General features: G+C 43.4%; 1 protein-coding gene across 10 annotated transcripts in view; it reads right to left on the bottom strand.

Moving 5' to 3' along the window:
• CDC42SE2 (CDC42 small effector 2) overlaps window positions 1-20,058 on the bottom strand; it is a 98,310-nt gene that overhangs the window by 42,605 nt on the left and 35,647 nt on the right. For 2 of the 10 annotated variants that reach the window (XM_053407613.1, XM_053407619.1), the window contains one exon: window positions 11,373-11,455. The exons of the other annotated variants lie outside the window; for them this stretch is intronic. In XM_053407613.1, the coding sequence (XP_053263588.1) occupies window positions 11,399-11,455 (57 nt within the window). In that variant the 3' untranslated portion in view covers window positions 11,373-11,398. Of the gene's footprint in view, window positions 1-11,372; window positions 11,456-20,058 lie in introns of those variants that run through there. 10 annotated transcript variants of the gene reach the window in all.

The following is a 20,058-nucleotide window of genomic DNA, read 5'->3' as shown; positions in this document are numbered from 1 at the left end:
ATGGGTTTGAGGAAGAAGGGGATCAAACATTCGGGACAAACTTTGCATTGCTCAAAAACATAGTGGGGAAGACAGTGTGCTTGTGTATTATCCAGGTGCTAACTGTTTATGAGGATCAAGAGAACGGGCCTTTTCTGTAGTGGCTCCCCAATTATTTTATTTTTTAACATTGAGCACAATAATTTATTTGGAGTACCAGAGCTGAATCGAATTCGCAGCCTTTCTATTTTTCTTTTCTCTCTCTCCTTTTAATTTTTTATTATATTTTGACAAAGTAATAACCATAAATAAATAAGAATAAAAAATGTGCACCCCATCACAGAGACCATTCCACTGTAACTATCCAACCTCCCAAAATTTCAATGCCTCTTGTGATGGTTTGACCCCTTTCCGTTTCAACAGTACAAATTCTACAAACACCTTCCATATGTCCACAAAATCATTTCTCCTGCATATTCCCCATCTTACCTTAATGGCACATGTTAATTTATCATTAATAACTATATCCCACACCTCTTTATACCATTCTTCCATTTTATATTCTGCTTGCCCCTTCCACTTCCTGGCTATAATAATGCATGCAGCTGTCAAAAAAATTGTGAACAAGTCCTTCATAGCCCGTGAACCTTCTACCTCACTGTAAATTGATAATAATGCTCCCCGATTGTGGAATTCTTTCCCCAGAGAGGCTTGCCTGGCGCCATCACTACATGTCTTTAGTCACTAGGCAAAAACATTCCTCTTTACCCAGGCCAATGGCTATTAAATAACCTATGGCCTGGGAAAGTGTGGGGGAAAGGACTGTTATTATGATGACTATTTTATTATTAGGCTGTCTGTCAGTATGTTTTTTATTAAGTTTTTATTTCATTTTTAGCATTGATGTTCTGAAATGTTGTACTCTGCCCTGGGATCTTCTGATAAAGAGTGGTACAGTCATACCTCCGTTTAAGTCTGCCCTGTACAGCATCCATTTTGGCAGACATCTCTGGCAAACCCGGAATGGGTTACTTCTGGCTTTGCCGCTCGCGCAGGCGCAAAAAAGCTAAATCGCGCTTCGCACATGCACAGCGGTGCTTTGTCGAGCACCCTTTTCATCAAGTGTCTGGGGCTCCGGAACGGATCCCGGACTCAAAACAAGGTACCACTGTATATAAATTAAATAAATAAATAAATAAATAAATAAATAAATATTACTTCAAGGGGCCTGCTGCTCTCCCTTCTTCCTGATGTTCATTATCTTTAAACAACACTTGGACCAGAAAGCCCTTCAAACAGAGGACTGCCCTCTGTAAAACAGGACATGTGGCTACCCCAAGGGGATTATATGACATTTTAAAAATACATTTATCTGTGCATAAGTATAATAAGATGCCAAGCATTCTAAATATATATTTTTTATTAATACTGATCTTTGGGAAACGCAGCGTAATGTGAGGAAAGTTCGGGACCTAAATGCTGCACTCTGAGAGACAAACCAAATTATTACATGTAGTACCGTTCTTGCCTGTCTAGGTTTCTCAGATTAATGAAGGCCCATGAGATTATCCCCTTAAACAAGATTGAAGTATAGTTGCAGACAACCAATATTTTTAATTGGCTAAAATTGTAGCGTTGCATAATTCAGCAACGGCATTCTAGGTAAAGGAGACTCCTGCAATGCACTCCTAATCACTTTATATCCCTAATCTTATTAGCTAGAGTGATGAATTTATTAAGAACTTAGATTTACAGGTAGCACTAAAGCTCAGAATTGGAGAGGCTTCTTCACCCACAACTGTATTTGGTGTGAGAAACAGGACCATTATTCTCATTTCATAGATGACCAAGGCTGAAGAGCTTGCTGTTTTCCCCACTGAAACTGTGCTATTGCCTTCCTTTAACAACATCACCTGGTTCCTGTAAACTTACAGGTGAAAGAGGAGAGAGGTTTTCAGAGGGGAACTTCCAAAACCTTTTCCTCTGTGAGGCAATATGTAAGGACCTAATCCCAGGTTTATTAACTTTACATGGGTACCTAAGCCAAATATGCCTATGCTTTCAGACTGAGGCTTTCGACACCCATTACTTGCATATTTCTTCACACAACCCTCCAGAATTCACTACCACAAGATGTAGTGACAGCTAGGGCTGGGCTATATATCAATATATTGTCCAAAATTGGTGCTATCGGTTTCATAATTTTTGACCTGGAAGTATATAGCGAATCATGAAATTTGTTAGAGCTGGGCAATATATTGTCCAAAACCGGTTTGAAGTCCACATTGTGATATCAGTTTCATAAATTTTAACCTGGCAGTATATCGCAAATTGTGTGTGTGTGTGTGTGTGTATGCAAAAATCACAATGTGGGGGAAAACGTGAGGCCATCCAATGTCTCTACATAGCTCCATCCATATTTCAGACATCATGATATATCAATACAGTGGTATCTCGGTTTACGAACTTAATCCGTTCCGGAAGTCTGTTCTTAAACTGAAACCGTGCGTAAACCGAGGCACACTTTCCCTAATGAGGCCTCCCACCGCAGGTGCCCTTCCACAGTTCGGTTTCTGTTCGTAGACCGAGGTAAAGTTTATAAACCGGGACACTACTTCCGGTTTTGTGGAGTTTGTAAACCAAACAGGGCTGTTCTTAAACCAAGGTACCACTGTATATTGTGATGTTGAGCTGGTGATACATCATGATGTTGAAAACCAGGTATCACCCAGCCCTCCTATTTGCCTCTACATAGTTCCAACCTTATTTCAGACATTGTGATATAGCAATATATTGTGATGTTTAGCTGGTGATATATTGTGATGTTGAAAACCAGATATCGCCCAGCCCTATTGATGGCCACCAATTGAAAGTGATTTTGACAAATTGTTGGAGGATAAGGCTATCAAGGGCTAAGAATGGCTACTAGTCATTATGGTTGTATTCTAGCTTCAGGATCACAGGTAGCACGTCTCTGAATACAACTTGCTGAGGAACAACAGTAGGGTAGGGCCATTGCCCTCATGTTTGTAGGCTTCCCAAAGGAATCTAGTTGTTGAGTGTGGGAAACAAGGCATGGAATTGCAGGCAAAAGTTCTTACATTAAGGAAACTAATAATATTACTAGTACACATAATGAAATTACAACCAAAGTAACAGGTATGCTAGCTGCACTTAGATCCCATCAAGTTATTGACTTACTTCTCATTTATTTCAATGAAAATAAGCACAACTAACTTTTCCAAGCACAATTCAAAGTGTAGGCGCCAACCTTTCAAGCCCTAAATGGCCTCGGCCCAGTATAACTGAAGTAGTGTCTCCACCCCCATTGTTCAGCCTGGACACCGAGGTCCAGTTCTGAGGGCCTTCTGGTGATTCCCTCATGGTGAGAAGTGAGGTTACAGGGAACCAGGCAGAGGGCCTTCTCGGTGGTGGCGACTGCCCTGTGGAACGCCCTCCCATCAGATGTCAAGGAGATAAGTAACTATCTGACTTTTAGAAGACATCTGAAGGCGAGCCCTGTTTAGGGAAGTTTTTGATGTTTGATGTTTTATCATGTTTTTAATATTCTGTTGGGCACTGCCCAGTGTGGCTGGGCAAACCCAGCTAGATGGGCAGGGTATGTATGTATGTATGTATGTATGTATAAATCAATCAATCAATCAATCCAAGGCAACCTTATAGAAATGAAAAAGAAACCAAACAACCTTAAACCAACAATGCCACCAGGGCAGCAAATAAAGACCTCCGTCAGAAATGATAGGAAGCATGTGCCACGCACAACTCAGCAGGGCAAATTCTCAACAAAATAAAGGCAATGGACACATATGAAGGAGGAGATACATATCAACTAATTGAGCTTAGATGCCTCTCCAGCCCCTTTCAATTCATGGGCAGGGTTATGGTATTAGCTGGGGACTATAATGTATAAAAGTGCCAATTCAGTCCATAGGGGAGCGCATCAGGGCACAAAGGGTTGCTGTCCAATTTGCGACACGCCCTTGTTTCTTTGAAATGGTGCTTCCTTATGGTGGCTACCTTCGTGGCCATTGCAATTTCTGCAGTCGTGATGGCTTTGCAAAGCGCTGCCATGAGCATGCAAATCCCACTCGCTGCATATATGCAGGGCCGGATTTAGGTTTGATGAGGCCCTAAGCCAGGAACCCCCAAACTCTGCCCTCCAGATGTTTTGGGACTACAACTCCCATCATCCCTAGCTAACAGGACCAGTGGAGGGTCCTGTTAGCTAGGGACCTAGACGGCTGAGTTTGGGGGTGCCTGCCCTAAGCTACTGAAGGTAATGGGTCCCTTTATATGTCCAGCTGTCCTTTGTCAACAACAAATTGTCACTGTTTTTTGTGTTGAATATATGCTATATGGTAATTTATAGACCTAATAGGTCCATACACAACACAAAGCACTGTTGCTGTATGTAGGTTTTATTTTATTTGTTTTTATCTTATATTTTGGAAATGTACATCCAGTTTTTTTCTTTTGGGTGGGGCAAGATAGTGGGGCCCTAAGCTATAGCTTGTTTAGCTTATACGTAAATCCGGCACTGTATATACGGCCCCAAAGACTAACAGCATCTCTATACAGTCCCTACTTGGCTGCATCTCAAAGCCTGCCAAGGAGCTGGCAGCAAAATATGCCTAATAATTCCAAAAACACTTTCAAGCTGCATGTACCCTCATCGTTCTAATGAACGAGAGGGTTCTTGTCTCTCTCAAAGCAGCATTTTTTCAGTCCTTAATCAAACCTCTTAATGAGTAACAACGGAGAACATGAAGTTACTAACTGAGAGCGGGGAGGTTACATAGTTGTAACTCTGAAGCAGGGAAAAGTAAAAGCGTTGCTCAGAGCGAACAGACTGGAACCAGGATGATTTCAGAGCGGCAGCAGAAGTTTAATGTTAATAAACTCTCACAACGCGGCGTAAGAAAAAATATAGCTTTTGTCAGGCTGCAGACCCCTCTCCCTCTATCTGAATATAAAGGCAACATCCAAATGAAATTGCTAAGTTATTCAAGAGCAGAAACCCCCTCGCACAATTTTTAAATATTTAAGAGGCTCACTTTTAAGGATCAACCCTTTTTTTCTTGCTTTCTGGCTGCCTTGCTTCTTTGCTGCAACTTCAGACAGGAAATGTGGTAATGCAGCTGCTTCAGTATTGGGAGGAAGAGATAAAGGGTACAGAAAACCAGAGGAAGGAGGACGACTGCAGGTGTTAACACATCATGAGGGTTTTGTCTACTGAGTATCGCTTGTCTGGGCTTCAAATACACACTCTGTGTGTGTGTGTGTGTATGTGTGTGTGTGTGTGAGAGAGAGAGAGGGGGGGTGGCAGTATGTGCAACACTGCCAACTGGGTTATGGTCGATTCTGACCAAACTAAGACTCCTAGGCTTAGTTTATATAAGTGTATACAGTGGTATAGGGACGCGGGTGGCGCTGTGGGTAAAACCTCAGTGCCTAGGACTTGCTGATCGTATGGTCGGCGGTTCAAATCCCTGCGGCGGGGTGAGCTCCGGTCCCAGCTCCTGCCCGTATTGCTTTATAGCAGCAAGGTAAACGGCATTCCGTGTGCTGTGCTGGTGCTGGCTCGCCAGCTGCAGCTTCGTCATGCTGGCCACGTGACCCGGAAGTGTCTTCGGACGGCGCCGGCTCACGGCCTCTAGAGCGAGATGAGCACGCAACCCTAGAGTCGGACATGACTGGCCTGTACGGGCAGGGGTACCTTTACCTTTATACAGTGGTACCTCGGGTTACAGACGCTTCAGGTTACAGACTCCGCTAACCCAGAAATAGTACCTCAGGTTAAGAACTTTGCTTCAGGATGAGAACAGAAATCACACTGCGGCAGCGACAGGAGGCCCCATTAGCTAAAGTGGTACTTCAGGTTAAGAACGGACCTCCAGAACGAATTAAGTTCTTAACCTGAAATACCACTGTACTGAGTTCTTCCTAGGCCTTTGCTCTAAGAGGCTTCCTTTGGTCAACATCAAGTATACACTCCCAGAGTTACGCTAAATATGTTACTTCCAGCAAATGGGCCACCATAGCCATTAGAGAGCCTTGAAAATTTGTGTCCCTGGCTTCTTAGACTCGTCTACACATCTAGTATCTGTAACCCAAGGGGTGCATTGGTTGCCAGATCCGATTCTTTTTCAGCTTTCCTACCCCACTAGGGTGGAGGCAGAGCTGCTGGGGCACATTTAGTAGTTCAGGGTCTGTTAGCTAGAGAAACCCTGTGCCTGCCTTGATGCCATGCTCTGGTAGTAATGGAAATAACAAGTCATAGTCCAGGGCCACCATTGTCTTGAGTTGTGCGTACAATGGACTATTTTTCTTTCTTGTCTGCCAGTGAATGCATGACTATTTCTACTTCTTGTATTTGAATGGACGGGTGTATGAGCATTATGTGTCTGATGTCAAAAACAGGGAAATGGGACTTCAAATGTTTACTACGTGCTTAGCTCTTCTGATCATATGGGGCATGGGTGCCCCCTTAATGGGAGGTCTGCAACTCGGTGGACTTCCTTTAGCTACCTGCTTTGCAAGGAAGTTGGTTTTTTTGTTTTTGTTTTGCTTTCTGACCATGGCACAGTTGTAGCCTAGACTGAGTTCCAAGATCACGTACAGACATCACACAGTTGTGCAGGAATAGTAAGAATGGATGGATATAGCTTTTGTACTGGACCCTTGCTTTTGGACCTCATGAGGCCTGACAGCTCCATCAGAAAACTCTAACATCAAAAAATCTCTTCTACAACAGTATTATTTTCCCAAGGGGGCAAAAGATGCTAGTGTGGGAGTCATGTAATTCACTCCAGCCATTTCCAGCTGAAATAAAGCAGGTGATGCTTCACTGAGCCTCTTGGGCTTGCTGATCAGGTGGTCGGCGGTTCGAATCCCTGCAATGAGGTGAGCTCCCATTGCTCTGTCCCAGCTCCTGCCAACCTAGCAGTTCGAAAGCACGCCAGTGAAAGTAGATAAATAGCTACCGCTGCGGCGGGAAGGTAAACGGTGTTTCCATTTGCTCTGGTTTCCATCACGGTGTCCCGTTGTGCCAGAAGCTGAATGTCACATCCACTGCCAGGTGTGTCCTGTTGGAAATTAAAAGGGGCTTTCCCCTTGGCCTGTCTTTATATCCACTCAGTTGCCAAGTGCTTTTGTGACATCACAAGAAACCCACAGCCAATGGCAACAGCTGGGGAGGCATCATCTTCATTGCTTTGAGCCTCACAATGGCGGGTAGACCTATCAGTGTTTTTGTGCTTGTTTATTCGGGACATGGGTGGCACTGTGGTCTAAACCACTGAGCCTCTTGGGCTTGCTGATCGGAAGGTCGGTGGTTTGAATCCCCGCGACGGGGTGAGCTCCTGTTGCTCTGTCCCAGCTCCTGCCAACCTAGCAGTTCGAAAACACACCACTGCAAGTAGATAAATAGGTACCGCTGCGGCGGGAACGTAAACGTTGTTTCAGTTTGCTCTGGTTTCCATCACGGTGTCCCATTGTGCCAGAAGCAGTTTAGTCCTGCTGGCCACTGTGGACAGACGCCGGTTCCCTCAGCCTGAAAGCGAGATGAGTGCCACAACCGCATAGTTGCCTTTGACTGGACTTAACCACCCATGGGTCCTTTGCTGTGGGAGTTATGTAATTCACTTCAGCCATTTCTAAATGTCATCACAGCAACGTTGAGAAGATACCGCAGAAGTCCATAATATATGTGATGTTCTTATATTTAGCCTGGGCCTTCCCTGGATCATTCCCCACCCCCCAATTAGGTTGCACAGTGTGGAAAAAACAGGAGGTTTGTCAAGTACCTGGGCAAACTATGCTATGTGGCTTTGTAGACTACATTTGCCCCTCCATCCATCACATTCATAAGCTGAGCAGGCCTGCTTCAAAACTACTGCAGTACACGAAGTGCCAAAGAGCTGTGAAGAATTATCCTATCCTTGCTGGTTACGGATGTGGGTAGAATAGAAACTCTCCTACATTTCTCCCCCCCCCCTCCACCATTCTTCTTTTTTCAGTTTGTTTGTTTGTTTGTTTATTTAATTTATTTTTATTAAAGTTTTATTGGTTTACAAAGGTATGCACAATGTCTCTTTTTACAAGTTACATTTTCCATAAGTCAGTTTCATCTGTTGAGACATTAGGGTTAGAAAATGGGGGGGGGGAGAGGTGGAGGGGGGAAAGGCGAGTGGGGGTAGGGTCGGGAGGCGATGTTTCTAATTTGCTAAATGTATATGTGGGGTTTTGTGTCAGCGTCATTTGTGCGGGTTCTTTTTGCTATTTGCTTGTGTTCCTTTGGCGGTGAGAGAAATTGGGGTTGGCCTAGGGTGCAGTTGCTTGTTTGTGATTGGCTGTGGTGAACTTTGTTTTCGTGTGTGAGTGGGGTGTGTGTGTGTTTTTGAATCAGGTTAGCCATATTGATTCGTATGCTGTTGGCAGATTCTTGTCGTTGTCTTCTTGGGCTGTGTATGTGATAAAGGGGAGCCATACCGGGGTGAAGGTAAAGGTAAAGGGACCCCTGACCATTAGGTCTGGTCGTGGACGACTCTGGGGTTGCAGTGCTCATCTCGCTTTACTGGCCGAGGGAGCCGGCGTCCAGCTTCCAGGTCATGTGGCCAGCATGACTAAGCCACTTCTAGCGAATCAGAGCAGCACATGGAAACGCCGTTTACCTTCCTGCTGGAGTGGTACCTATTTATCTACTTGCACTTTGACGTGCTTTCGAACTGGTAGGTTGGCAGGAGCAGGGACCGAGCAACGGGAGCTCACCCTGTCACGGGGATTCGAACCGCCAACCTTCTGATCAGCAAGTCCTAGGCTCTGTGGTATCTTCTATTCTGTGGTATTCTATTTGTCCCCATTCAGTTTCAGTTTATTGGTTATTTTTTCTAGTAGGGCTGTTTCCCATACTATTTGGTACCATTGGTCCATGCTTACTCCTGACAGGTCTCTCCACCCACACCATTCTTTAGTATAAAACAGGTTATAAATAGTTCTGTGCACAGTCAGTTATTAAAACTATATTGCACTGAATTAGATATTAAAACTAATGCCTGAATTAGATTGGCCCCTGCACTCGAAAGCAAAATGAATGCATGTCTTCCCCACATTAATCATAATCTAAAAGTTTGTGTATTTTAAAGTTACGCATTACCATTCTCTTTCACACAGTACATCATGTTGCAGTTACTCCCACACCACTTCCTCTTGCAGCTAACGGGGCCTATGACTATTTAAGGTCTTGTAAGTAATGTGGTTATTTTTGGATTTTCGCTGCTTTGTGAGCGTTACAGTACTAGACAAAGCTTGACTAGAAGGAGGTTTTTGCTGGATCTGCAGAACCTGAAAAAGATTTTAAGTCTTCTCTATCCTCCAGGCCTTTGCCCAGCTTTAAAATGATACAAATCATTTATGTCTCAACACAACAGATACCATCAGTGAAGTAATTAAAGAAAATGTGAATGCTTTGGAAACAGACATTCGTTAATGCAGCCTCTGAGCTGAATTTATAACTCTGAATTTTTCATCTCTACCCTATAATTTTCTAAAAATAAGTTCCCCTCACTGGTTATTATGCATAGCTTACTTGGATTAAAGATAATACACGTCAGTGCCACCTCCTGAACTTTGTTTACCCAAGCAGTCCAACACATGACACACCTACACCTGGCTTGCCAAATAATAACCACAATATTCATTTTAAAATGAGGTTAACACTTAGGTGAGAGGCAATAAGTCAACTATATGATCAAATTTGTATTGTTTGAGGAGTAGGAAAAGCATTTAAGAGACCAGGAAAGCCAATTTTATGTTCCTCCCCATATGCTCTGATCACCATAAATAAAATGTGCAGGACTTGGCCTCCTCCTTTATTTACTTATTCTCATGGTCTCTAATCTCATCAGATGAAGGGCATCCAAGTCAGTCAGCATGAATTCCAGGTAGGGATGAAACCCAGCCCCTCTCAGTTAAGCACTGCTCCAAAGAAAAGCTGAGAGAAAGAGAGCAGAACACACCAGCAATATGTCTGGCTCCCCCCATTTTGCAAAGATTTTTGCTCCACTTCTCTTAACACAACAGACAGTCTGCTAAGGGAACAATAGGCAAAATTCTAACATACAAAATTGCTGAAATCTAGCAAAGAAGTGCATGCACAACTCCCATTTTCAAGCACAGCACTGTTGACAAAACTCAGTCATTTGACCTTATCATGCACACAAAAATTCAGTTCCCAAGAAACATAATCTGATTTACAAAACAAGAAAGATTTTCAGCAGCTGAGAGTGGTAGACCTAAACTGAGCGCTGGTTTGCCTATGAGTAATACAATCAAGCCACATTTCCATCTATTGTAAAGTATTTATCCAGCGATGACAGGCACCAAGTATCATAATGAAATATTTATCTTTTAAATGCACACCGCCTAGCTTGCACAAGTAAAGTTTCAAAAAGTCTCAATTTTCACATGTGCTGCTACCAAACCAGATAACCAGGGCTGTCTTAAGCATATGTGGCGCTGGGGTACAAAGATCCACCCAGCCCCCCCCCCCCGGTTGCCCAGTCCCAGGCGTGCAGGAGGGTGGAGCCAGCCGGCCACCTCAGCGTCTCACTGGCTCGGTCGCCCCCGAACCCGCGGCGCAGAGCCGCCCACGGCAGAAGAGCCCGCTGCCATGCTCCGACTGATGGGTGGACTCTTCCCCGGACTCAAATCTCAGGCCCCGGACTCTTGGCCTGGTGCCCCTGAGAGCCCAGCGCCCGGGTGCCCCACACCCTAGTGCCTATGGGTAAGACGGCCCTGCGGATAATCCTCATTCTGTACGTGTGTTTGCTTTTTTTTTTTTTTTTGCACCTATGCAGGGTTTTATCATTTATCTCTCTTGAATATCATCCTATTGGTTTTGGCCCAGTGTTCCAAATCTGTCTAGATCAGGGTTTCCCAAACTTGGGTCTCCAGCTGTTTTTGGACTACAATTCCCATCATCCCTGACCACTGCTCCTGCCAGCTAGAGATGATGGAAGTTGTAGTCCAAAAACAGCTGGAGACTCAAGTTTGGGAAACCCTGGCCTAGATCAATTGAATCTTGAGTCTTCCATAGTGTTAGCTATCCCTCCAAGCTTCATGTCATCTGCAAATTTGTTTTTAAGGCTTGCGTGTTATTTGTAAGCAAAAGAACAGTCTTAGTAAACTGCAGAAATAGCACAGGAAGTTCAGAATGCATATCAAAGCTGGACAATAGCACAACTAAATCCAGGCTGCAATACACTTCAAAACAAACCATAACTGGCACGCTTAAGCTTTTGATTCTTGTCTAATGGGGGGGCGTGTTTACAACTAGATCTACATCTGAGGAAAATAACACTTCATTCGCTTACCTCATGTTGAAAACAAAGGTAGTATCTCACCATGCTGTGGACCTGGATAGCAGACCCAACAATGTTCCTACTGTTTCCCAGTTCTGGAGGACATGAGATAAGTATTGCTTTGAGAATTGGCTGACATTACATATAAGAATTCAGCACCATACACCACAAGCCATTCTCCGGTGGGGAAGGGCACAGTACGATTGTAAATCCGCTGTGTGTGCATGTATGAGGGCAGTAAAGAAGATTTAAACGTGACATTTTTATTGCCTCTACTGTAACTCAACAATTTGCTTGCTAACCAAGCAGCTCGTATTATAACTTTCATCCTGTGCCTCAAGTTGAGCTAATATATTAAATATAACATTCCAAGTATAGGTCCTGGTGCTTAGTCAGCATATATATATATCTGGGTACCAATCACTCAATACATCCATTAGGGCTATAATGCCCCTGATTATAGCTGAACAGATATAAAGTAATCTGATCTCAGTGAGATCAGCACCTGTTAGCATGGCTTCCGGCAAAATTATTCCTGGCCTACATGAAGCAGCAGCAGCAGCACGCAGGTGTTTTAGTAAAATGCTACGATGATGTCAACAATTTTATAAATAAAAGGAGAGAGAGAAATCCTCTTAGCCAGGCACTCAGACAACCTTCAACAAGATTGGTCAGCTGAAGCTTAAGCTTTTCAGTTTGAGCTGTCCATAATATGTATTCAGATATATGGGCAGCATCACTCTGAAGAGGTCCATTTATGGACCTTAAGGTCCATAAATAACAACACTTTGGAGGTCCCGAACCTCGAGGAGGTTAGATTGGTCTCAACTAGGGCCAGGGCGTTTTCAGCACTGGCCCCGATTTGGTGGAATGCTCTGTCACAAGAGACCAGGGCCCTGCGGAATTTGACATCTTTCCACAGGGCCTGCAAGATGGAGCTGTTCTGCCTGGTCTTTGGCTTAGAATCACTCTGACCTCTTATATGAGATTTGGTATATAAATTTTCCCTTGACTTTTTTTGCTGGCCCAGGTGAATATCTGATGTTTCTTCCCTTTATGGTCTTGATCTATGGGCTACTACTAAAATGAGGCTATATTTTAAGCTGTATTTTAAGCTGCATTTTAATTAACTGTTGTGTTTTTTGGGGGGGGTTCCCTATTATGTTTTATTGTAATTTATATTTGGTGTTAGCTGCCCTGAGCCCAGCCCTGCCCGGGGAGGGGGGGGGGTCTAAATAAATTATTATTATTATTATTATTATTATTATTATTATTATTATTATTCCAGGTCATAAAGAAAACAAAGGACAGTGGGTGTCTACAGTGTGGAATCCCAGTGGCTAAAAGCTTGCTAGGATCAAATAAAAGCCCACGACACACTCCCCAGCTCAATCTGCTCTCAACCCAGTGCTTTTTTTAATAGAAAAAGAAGTGCCAGAACTCACCATGAACGCCTCCTGTGTTCTCTTATAATGGCACCTGAGAGGTGCCGAAACAGAGTTCCAGTGAATTCCAGCTGGGGGAAAATCCCTGCTCTCACCTATATATGGTTTCAGAGTTACCATAGCAGAACTGTTCAGGGATTTGCTGCTATAGCAAAGCAAACAACAGCAGCTAAACGAGATCCATAATAACGGGGTGTTAAATGTATATGATTTCAAGGCTAAAGCGTCAAACCACAGATAAGTATTTGACTCAATGACACTGCATGCAACTTTTAAATATGTATCTGGATAGCTCAGTTGGTTAGAGGATGGTGATGATAGTGCCAAGTTTGCAGGTTCGATCCCTGTATAGGACAGCTGCATATTCTTCCTATTGCAGAGGGTTGGACCCTTAGTGTCCCTTCCAACTGTACAATTCTATGATTCTATGGCATTACACTTTTTCTAGGGAGAACTGTTCTCAGGACCGCAATACCATATGAACCTACCCAGTCCCTGAGATCATCTTCTGAGGCCCTTCTTCATGTGCCCCCTCCTTGAGAGGTCAGGAGGGTGACAACACAAAAAAGGGCCTTCTCTGCAGTGGCTCCCCATCTGTGGAATACTCTCCCCAGAGAAGTTCGCCTGGCACCTTCATGATACACCTTTAGCCGCCAGGCAAAAACATTCCTTTTTAAGCAGGCGAAATCAACCAGGTTGATTTGATTGACATTCTATGCCCTTTTAAAATGTGGGGGGGGGGTTGTGGCAGGGAGTTATTGGGTTGTCGGATTTATTTTTATTATGTATTTTTTGGTTTTATGTCTTGATTTTATTCTGTGAACTGCCCTGAGACCTCAGGGTATAGGGCAGTAAAAAAGGTAAAGGACCCCTGACTCTGGGGTTGCGGCGCTCATCTCACTTTACCGGCCGAGGGAGCCGGCGTTTGTCCGAAGAGAGGTTTTTCCGGGTCATGTGGCCAGCATGACTAAGCCGCTTCTGGCGAAACCAGAGCAGTGCACGGAAACACCATTTACCTTCCTGCCAGAGCGGTACCTATTTATCTACTTGCACTTTGACGTGCTTTTGAACTGCTAGGTTGGCAGGAGCTGGGACCAAGCAATGGAGCCCCGTCGCGGGGATTCGAACCACCGACCTTCCAATCGGCAAGCCCTAGGTTCAGTGGTTTAGACCACAGCGCCACCTGCGTCCCATATAGGGTGGTATATAAATTCAATAAATAACTACTACTACTGTTGGCTCACTTATAGTAGCTCTGTCCAATCTGCATGAAAGCACACATTTTAATCAGGTTTTACATAGTGTGAACAGCAAGAGTAGCACAACTATACCCTTGTGGGAAGGCTGTGTCTTGCCTTGCCTCCGTTACATGTGAATTCACATTACAGCTGCTGAAAGTGGAGTTGTACTAGTTAGAATGCTATGCATATGGAAGACTGCAGGAGGGTGTTCAGATAACAGCTTCTTTAAGATAAAGAGATCTATAAAGGAAGCTGAATAGATGCCATTCAAAGGCAGGTCTCTTATCGTGGACTCAAAGCACACATTCCCTTTTGCAGACTGTACAGTTCAATTGGGCTTCTGCAAGAGCCCCGGCCTGGTGTGGGTTGACAAGAGATAAAAGGGAAACAGGATGACGCTGTAGGCAGACATTGGCTGAAGGGCCCCCGTCAAAAACTCCAAGAATCAGACTTAGTACATCTGCAACTGACGTGTAAAGGACATGGGCTGCTATTTATCAGCACTGCACACAGGTACACTAAGCTAAAGGAAAGAGAAATGCTGTCTTATACAGTGGTACCTCGGGTTACATACGCTTCAGGTTACAGACTCTGCTAACCCAGAAATAGTGCTTCAGGTTAAGCACTTTGCTTCAGTATGAGAACAGAAATTGTGAGAATTTTATTCAAATTTCACAAATTGTATAAAAAACATAACAAAACAAGAAATACAAAAATACAAAAATACAAACATACCAAACTAAGATCAAAAAACACAAAAGTAAAACAAGTATACTTTCTATCCCTTATTTTCCTAAAACTTACTTCCCCGACTTCCTCATGCCTCCCCTTTCTGTATTCCAATTTCCAATTTGTTAATTCAGCAAATCCTTTCCCCAAGTTTCAATTAATTTTTTAACTTTCGTTTCTTTTAACTTATCCGTTACAGCTGAAAACCACATACGTACTAAACCAGCGTCATACTAACATTCAATAATTTTACAATGTTTCTTAAGATAGTCCTTATATTTCTTCCAATCTTCCTCCGCTGTCTCTTTCCCCTGGTCTCGGATTCTGCCAGTCATCTCTGCCAGTCCCATATAGTCAATCATCTTCATCTGCCATTCTTCCAAGGTGGGTAGATCTTGTGTCTTCCAATACTTCGCGATGAGTATTCTTGCTGCTGTTGTGGCGTACATAAAGAAAGTTCTATCCTTCTTTGACACCAATTGGCCGACTAAATTGTGCTCTGGCGGCACGGCAGCAGCGGGAGGCCCCATTAGCTAAAGTGGTGCTTAAGAACAGTTTCAGGTTAAGTACGGACCTCCGGAATGAATTGAGAACTTAACCGGAGGTACCACTGTACAAGATCAGATCAACGGTCCATCAAGCACAGGGCTGTTGAAACTGACCGACAATAACTGAACAAGGTTTTAGGCAGGAGTCTTTCTATATGCAAAAGCAGGTTCCAAACTCAGTCGCTTGCAGGGGGAAAATTAAGCTGCATCTTGACAAGCTCCTTTGCTGACCGAAGCCTCAGTCAATCGTACACATAGGTTGCACAAGGCTATGTTTATATCTGCATGAGTGGCATTTTTGCTTCTCGTGGACGCCCTGTGGATCATGGCCTTATATAATAACCATCTAGCTCAGTGGTTCCCAACCATTTTTTGGCCATGCCCCACCTTGTTGTTGTTGTTGTTGAGTTGTTTAGTCGTATCCGACTCTTCGTGACCCCATGGACCAGAGCACGTCAGGCACTTCTGTCTTCCACTGCCTCCCGCAGCTTGGTCAAACTCATGCTGGTAGCTTCGAGAACACTGTCCAACCATCTCGTCCTCTGTCGTGCCCTTCTTCTTGTGCCCTCCATCTTTCCCAACATCAGCGTCTTTTCCAGGGAGTCTTCTCTTCTCATGAGGTAGCCAAAGTATTGGAGCCTCAGCTTCAGGATCTGTCCTTCCAGTGAGCACTCAGGGCTGATTTCCTTCAGAATGGATAGGTTTGATCTTCTTGCAGTCCATTGGACTCTCAAGAGTCTCCTCCAGCACCATAATTCAAAAGCATCAATTCTTGGCATATAATTCTTATTATTCAAAAAGTGAACTCCCATTCACATGGAGGAGGCCTAAAAGGCCATTCACTGTTTATAACTCATTCTCAAATTGCCCCCCTGTGTGCCCCATGTTGGGAACGACAGCTCTAGACAGTATCATGATGATCATTTAAGCCTGGCAGTTGCATCTTGGAGCATTAAATTGCTTTTGCACTCCCTAGTTTTGCATTAAAATCCATTTCTAGACCTGAACAGAGGAAACCTGCCCCAATCCTATGAGTTCCACGAGGTCTTGCAAAAATGCTCTGATTGCACAGTACACAGGAAGATAGATACCTTGCACTGAGTCTGATCATTGGTCCATCCACCCTAGTACTGTTGACCCAGACTGGCAGCAGCCCTACAAGCTTTCGGGCAGGGGCCTGTCTTCCCAGTCCTACCTACAGATGCCATGAATTGAGTTTTGGACCTTTGCAGCGTGTGCTCTGCCTCTAAGCCAGGCCCTCTGTCCCTTCCCCACAGCCTTGCTGCTTTTTGTGTGGATGTGCATGAAAGCATTCCTATTAAAAGTATGGAGAAGAACAAGAGGACTGACAAAGCTAAACAAAATAAATAATAATAATAAAAATTCCTTCCAGTAGCACCTTAGAGACCAACTAAGTTAGTTATTGGTATGAGCTTTCGTGTGCATGCACACTTCTTCATGCACATGAAAGCTCATACCAATAACTAACTTAGTTGGTCTCTAAGGTGCTACTGGAAGGATTTTATTTTATTTTATTTTAACTACGGCAGACCAACACGGCTACCTATCTGTAAAGAGGACTGACAGTATTTATCATTGCCACCAACTTATTACGGCCAACAGACAAAACCCCCAGCACTTAACCTACTTTGCACTGGATTTTTATTTTATTTTTACTATTCAGAAAAAGACAGACCTCCACTGATGTTTACTATTGGTTTTGCCAGGAACAACGACAAGAGAAACCAAAAAGGTAATTTGCATTAACCCAAATTTCTGAAAGTTCTTCACAGTTTAATATACAGAGGTGAAGTATGCTTTCAACATTGCTTTGCAATGCATAGCCAGATTCATAACTCCCTGTTTGTCACTAGGATGGGTAATGTCATTTTCTTGTGCTCTAGGGATTCATTCTACCCTTTCATGAACAATCAGGGGCTAGTTCACCAAAACTCTTATTTGTGTTCTGCTCAGACTCAGATCATTGGCACAAAGTATCACTACTTGACTTGCTTTTGGAGGGAAGTCGCACTCCCATCTCCTGCCAAGCCAGTAGTGCAACTCTGCTCATGGAATCACATTAAACAGCTGGGTAATTAATGAAGCCTATTGTATTCACATCAGCACTGTTATCCTTATTAAACCCGTGCTTACGCAAACAGCAAATCACACGGCTGAAGACACACATATCTTATTCCCAATGAAAGATTCTGAGTTAATGCCGTCAAAGGATTATGCTACAATAGGTACTGGATTTACGTATAAGCTGAACAAGCTATAGCTTTGGGCCCCCCAAAAAATTAAAAAAAAGAACCTAGATGTACACTTCCAAAATATAAAAAACAAATGAAATAAAACCTACATACAGCAACCGTGTTTTGTAAGCTCCTATGATGTAAGGGACACGGGTGGCACTGTGGGTTAAACCACAGAGCCTAGGACTTGCTGATCAGAAGGTTGGCGGTTCGAATCCCCCTGACGGGGTGAGCTCCCGTTGCTCGGTCCCTGCTCCTGCCAACCTAGCAGTTCGAAAACATGTCAAAGTGCAAGTAGATAAATAGGTACCGCTCCGGCGGGAAGGTAAACGGCGTTTCCGTGCGCTGCTCTGATTCGCCAGAAGCGACTTAGTCATGCTGGCCACAGACTCCCGGAAGCTGTACACCGGCTCCCTTGGCCAATAAAGCGAGATGAGCACTGCAACCCCAGAGTCAGCCACAACTGGACCTAATGGTCAGGGGTCCCTTTACCTTTAAGATGTAAGTAATGGGCTCTGCCTGCTAGCCTCGTCCCTAAAGTATCAGTAGTTTGCTCATTTCTATATATAGGGTGCCTACATTCTGCATGCGCAAATGGCTTTAGATACCTATTAGGTCCACATAGCATATATTCAACACACAAAAACAGCAGCGCTGTTGACAAAAGACAGCTGGACATATAAAGGGCCCCATTACCTTCAGTATTTTAGGGCCTCATCAAACCTAAATCCAGCCCTGACACACACACACACACTCTACATGGATGTTTTAGGCTACCTAGTGAAATGGAGGGTAAGAAAGGGGGGGTCTGAAACTGGCTTAGGTTTTTAAAACTTTCGCATGCATGCAAATCCTCTTCATGCAGTCATACAGGTTCTGAGGCTCCAGCTCCCCATATATAATAAGTAGATTACACACCTAACAGCAGCAGTCTGGAAGCTGCTATTTAGCTGTTTCAGAACAAACAAAGAAAACAAAAATCTACCCTTTTGCCTCAGGAAGGTGCTTCTCTTGCTTATCGCAAAAGCTTGGCATTTCATGCATCTCCAAATCTCTCCTCTGTCTCTGCCTTGCATTTTGGAAGACTGCCCTAATTCTTTTCTGCCAGGTCTTGTTGCCAGGGTTGCAGCTGCACAGCCAATTCCTGCTGAAATGCAGGTCTTTGGAGGGGGTACAAAGGCCTTCATTATCTTTTTTTCAGTGCACAAACACAGAGAGAATAGAGCCCTTGCTGTCCCCTCCCACTTGAACAATCCCAGCCACTCAATCATGACTATTTACATATGAAGAGTCATGCAGGGAATACGGCCCAAGTTTCACAAGTCACATGTGTCTGCCAGAAGTTGTTCCAAGAAAGCAAAACGCTCTTCAAGACCATTTATTTGGAATCCAGTAACTTTTTTAAAATGGCTTTACTCTAAATAATCAAATTAGGCAAATGATTATTATTTTTATTTTAAAAACACACACACACTAACTTTTCAAGCCACATCTTGGGATTTAGAGGCCTGAAGACTGCAGTGTTCTTCACCCAACAAGGCAAAATAGTTGGCAAAATGGTATACGTGTGAAAACACTGCGTCAGAAAAAGTCATTCGTGGAATGTAACAGGAGACAATGAAATGGAATAATCTGGGAATTCAGTCCTGGATAACAAAATCACGGACTTTCACAAGAGTACTGGTTGGTTTAATTGAATTCCCTGCAAATTTTTGCCTTGTGTCAAAACACAATCAAAAGGAAGCAGAATCATGTTTTCTACCAGGAACTGAACATTTGAACTAGTCTACAGTAGCGCCAGCAAACTTTCAAATGTAGTAACAATAAGTATCAGAGGCAACTGGATGGTGCAAATTTTGAGAAAGCAGACAGAAGAAGAGTAGGAAAAACAGGGTGATGGCAAAGCAGCATAGATTGGTAGAATACTCAACTGTGAAAACATAGATCTCATATTAATTCATTTAGTACCATGTAACAATGGTTCATTGTCGTGCTGATATAATCTTAAATGCTTGACGGGACTATATTTTTTTACTGGAACAAATGACTGCATCTTGCAGCTGTATTAACCCAGAACTGTTACAGACAATAAGAGGGTCACCTTTGGCTATAGTTGGTTCAAAGCAAGTATCCAGTTAGGTGTGACAACTTCTAAACCTTTCAAATATTATTATCTGAAGTGTCATTATAAAAGCTAACTGAAACTAAGGAAATGACCCTTAGAAGATTAGAAGACAATTTTCTCACCTCATAATTAGAGAAAAACACCGATGATGGAAGTTTCTCTGTCATTTTAAACCAGGATAAAGTGAGAATTTCAACAAAGAACTTCTTCAAGAATAGGGTTGCCATATTTCAAAAAGTGAAAGTCCAGAAACCAAAGTTGTTGAGCATTTTTGGCAAAGTTCAAGAAGACCACGTCTACCGTTAAAATTCAGCTCACTTAAACAATTGTGTTCGATCCAGGCTACTAGTTTTTA

Source organism: Podarcis raffonei, chromosome 11, assembly GCF_027172205.1.
Source record: "Podarcis raffonei isolate rPodRaf1 chromosome 11, rPodRaf1.pri, whole genome shotgun sequence".
Taxonomy (NCBI): domain Eukaryota; kingdom Metazoa; phylum Chordata; class Lepidosauria; order Squamata; family Lacertidae; genus Podarcis; species Podarcis raffonei.
This window is presented reverse-complemented; position numbering and strand designations above follow the sequence as displayed.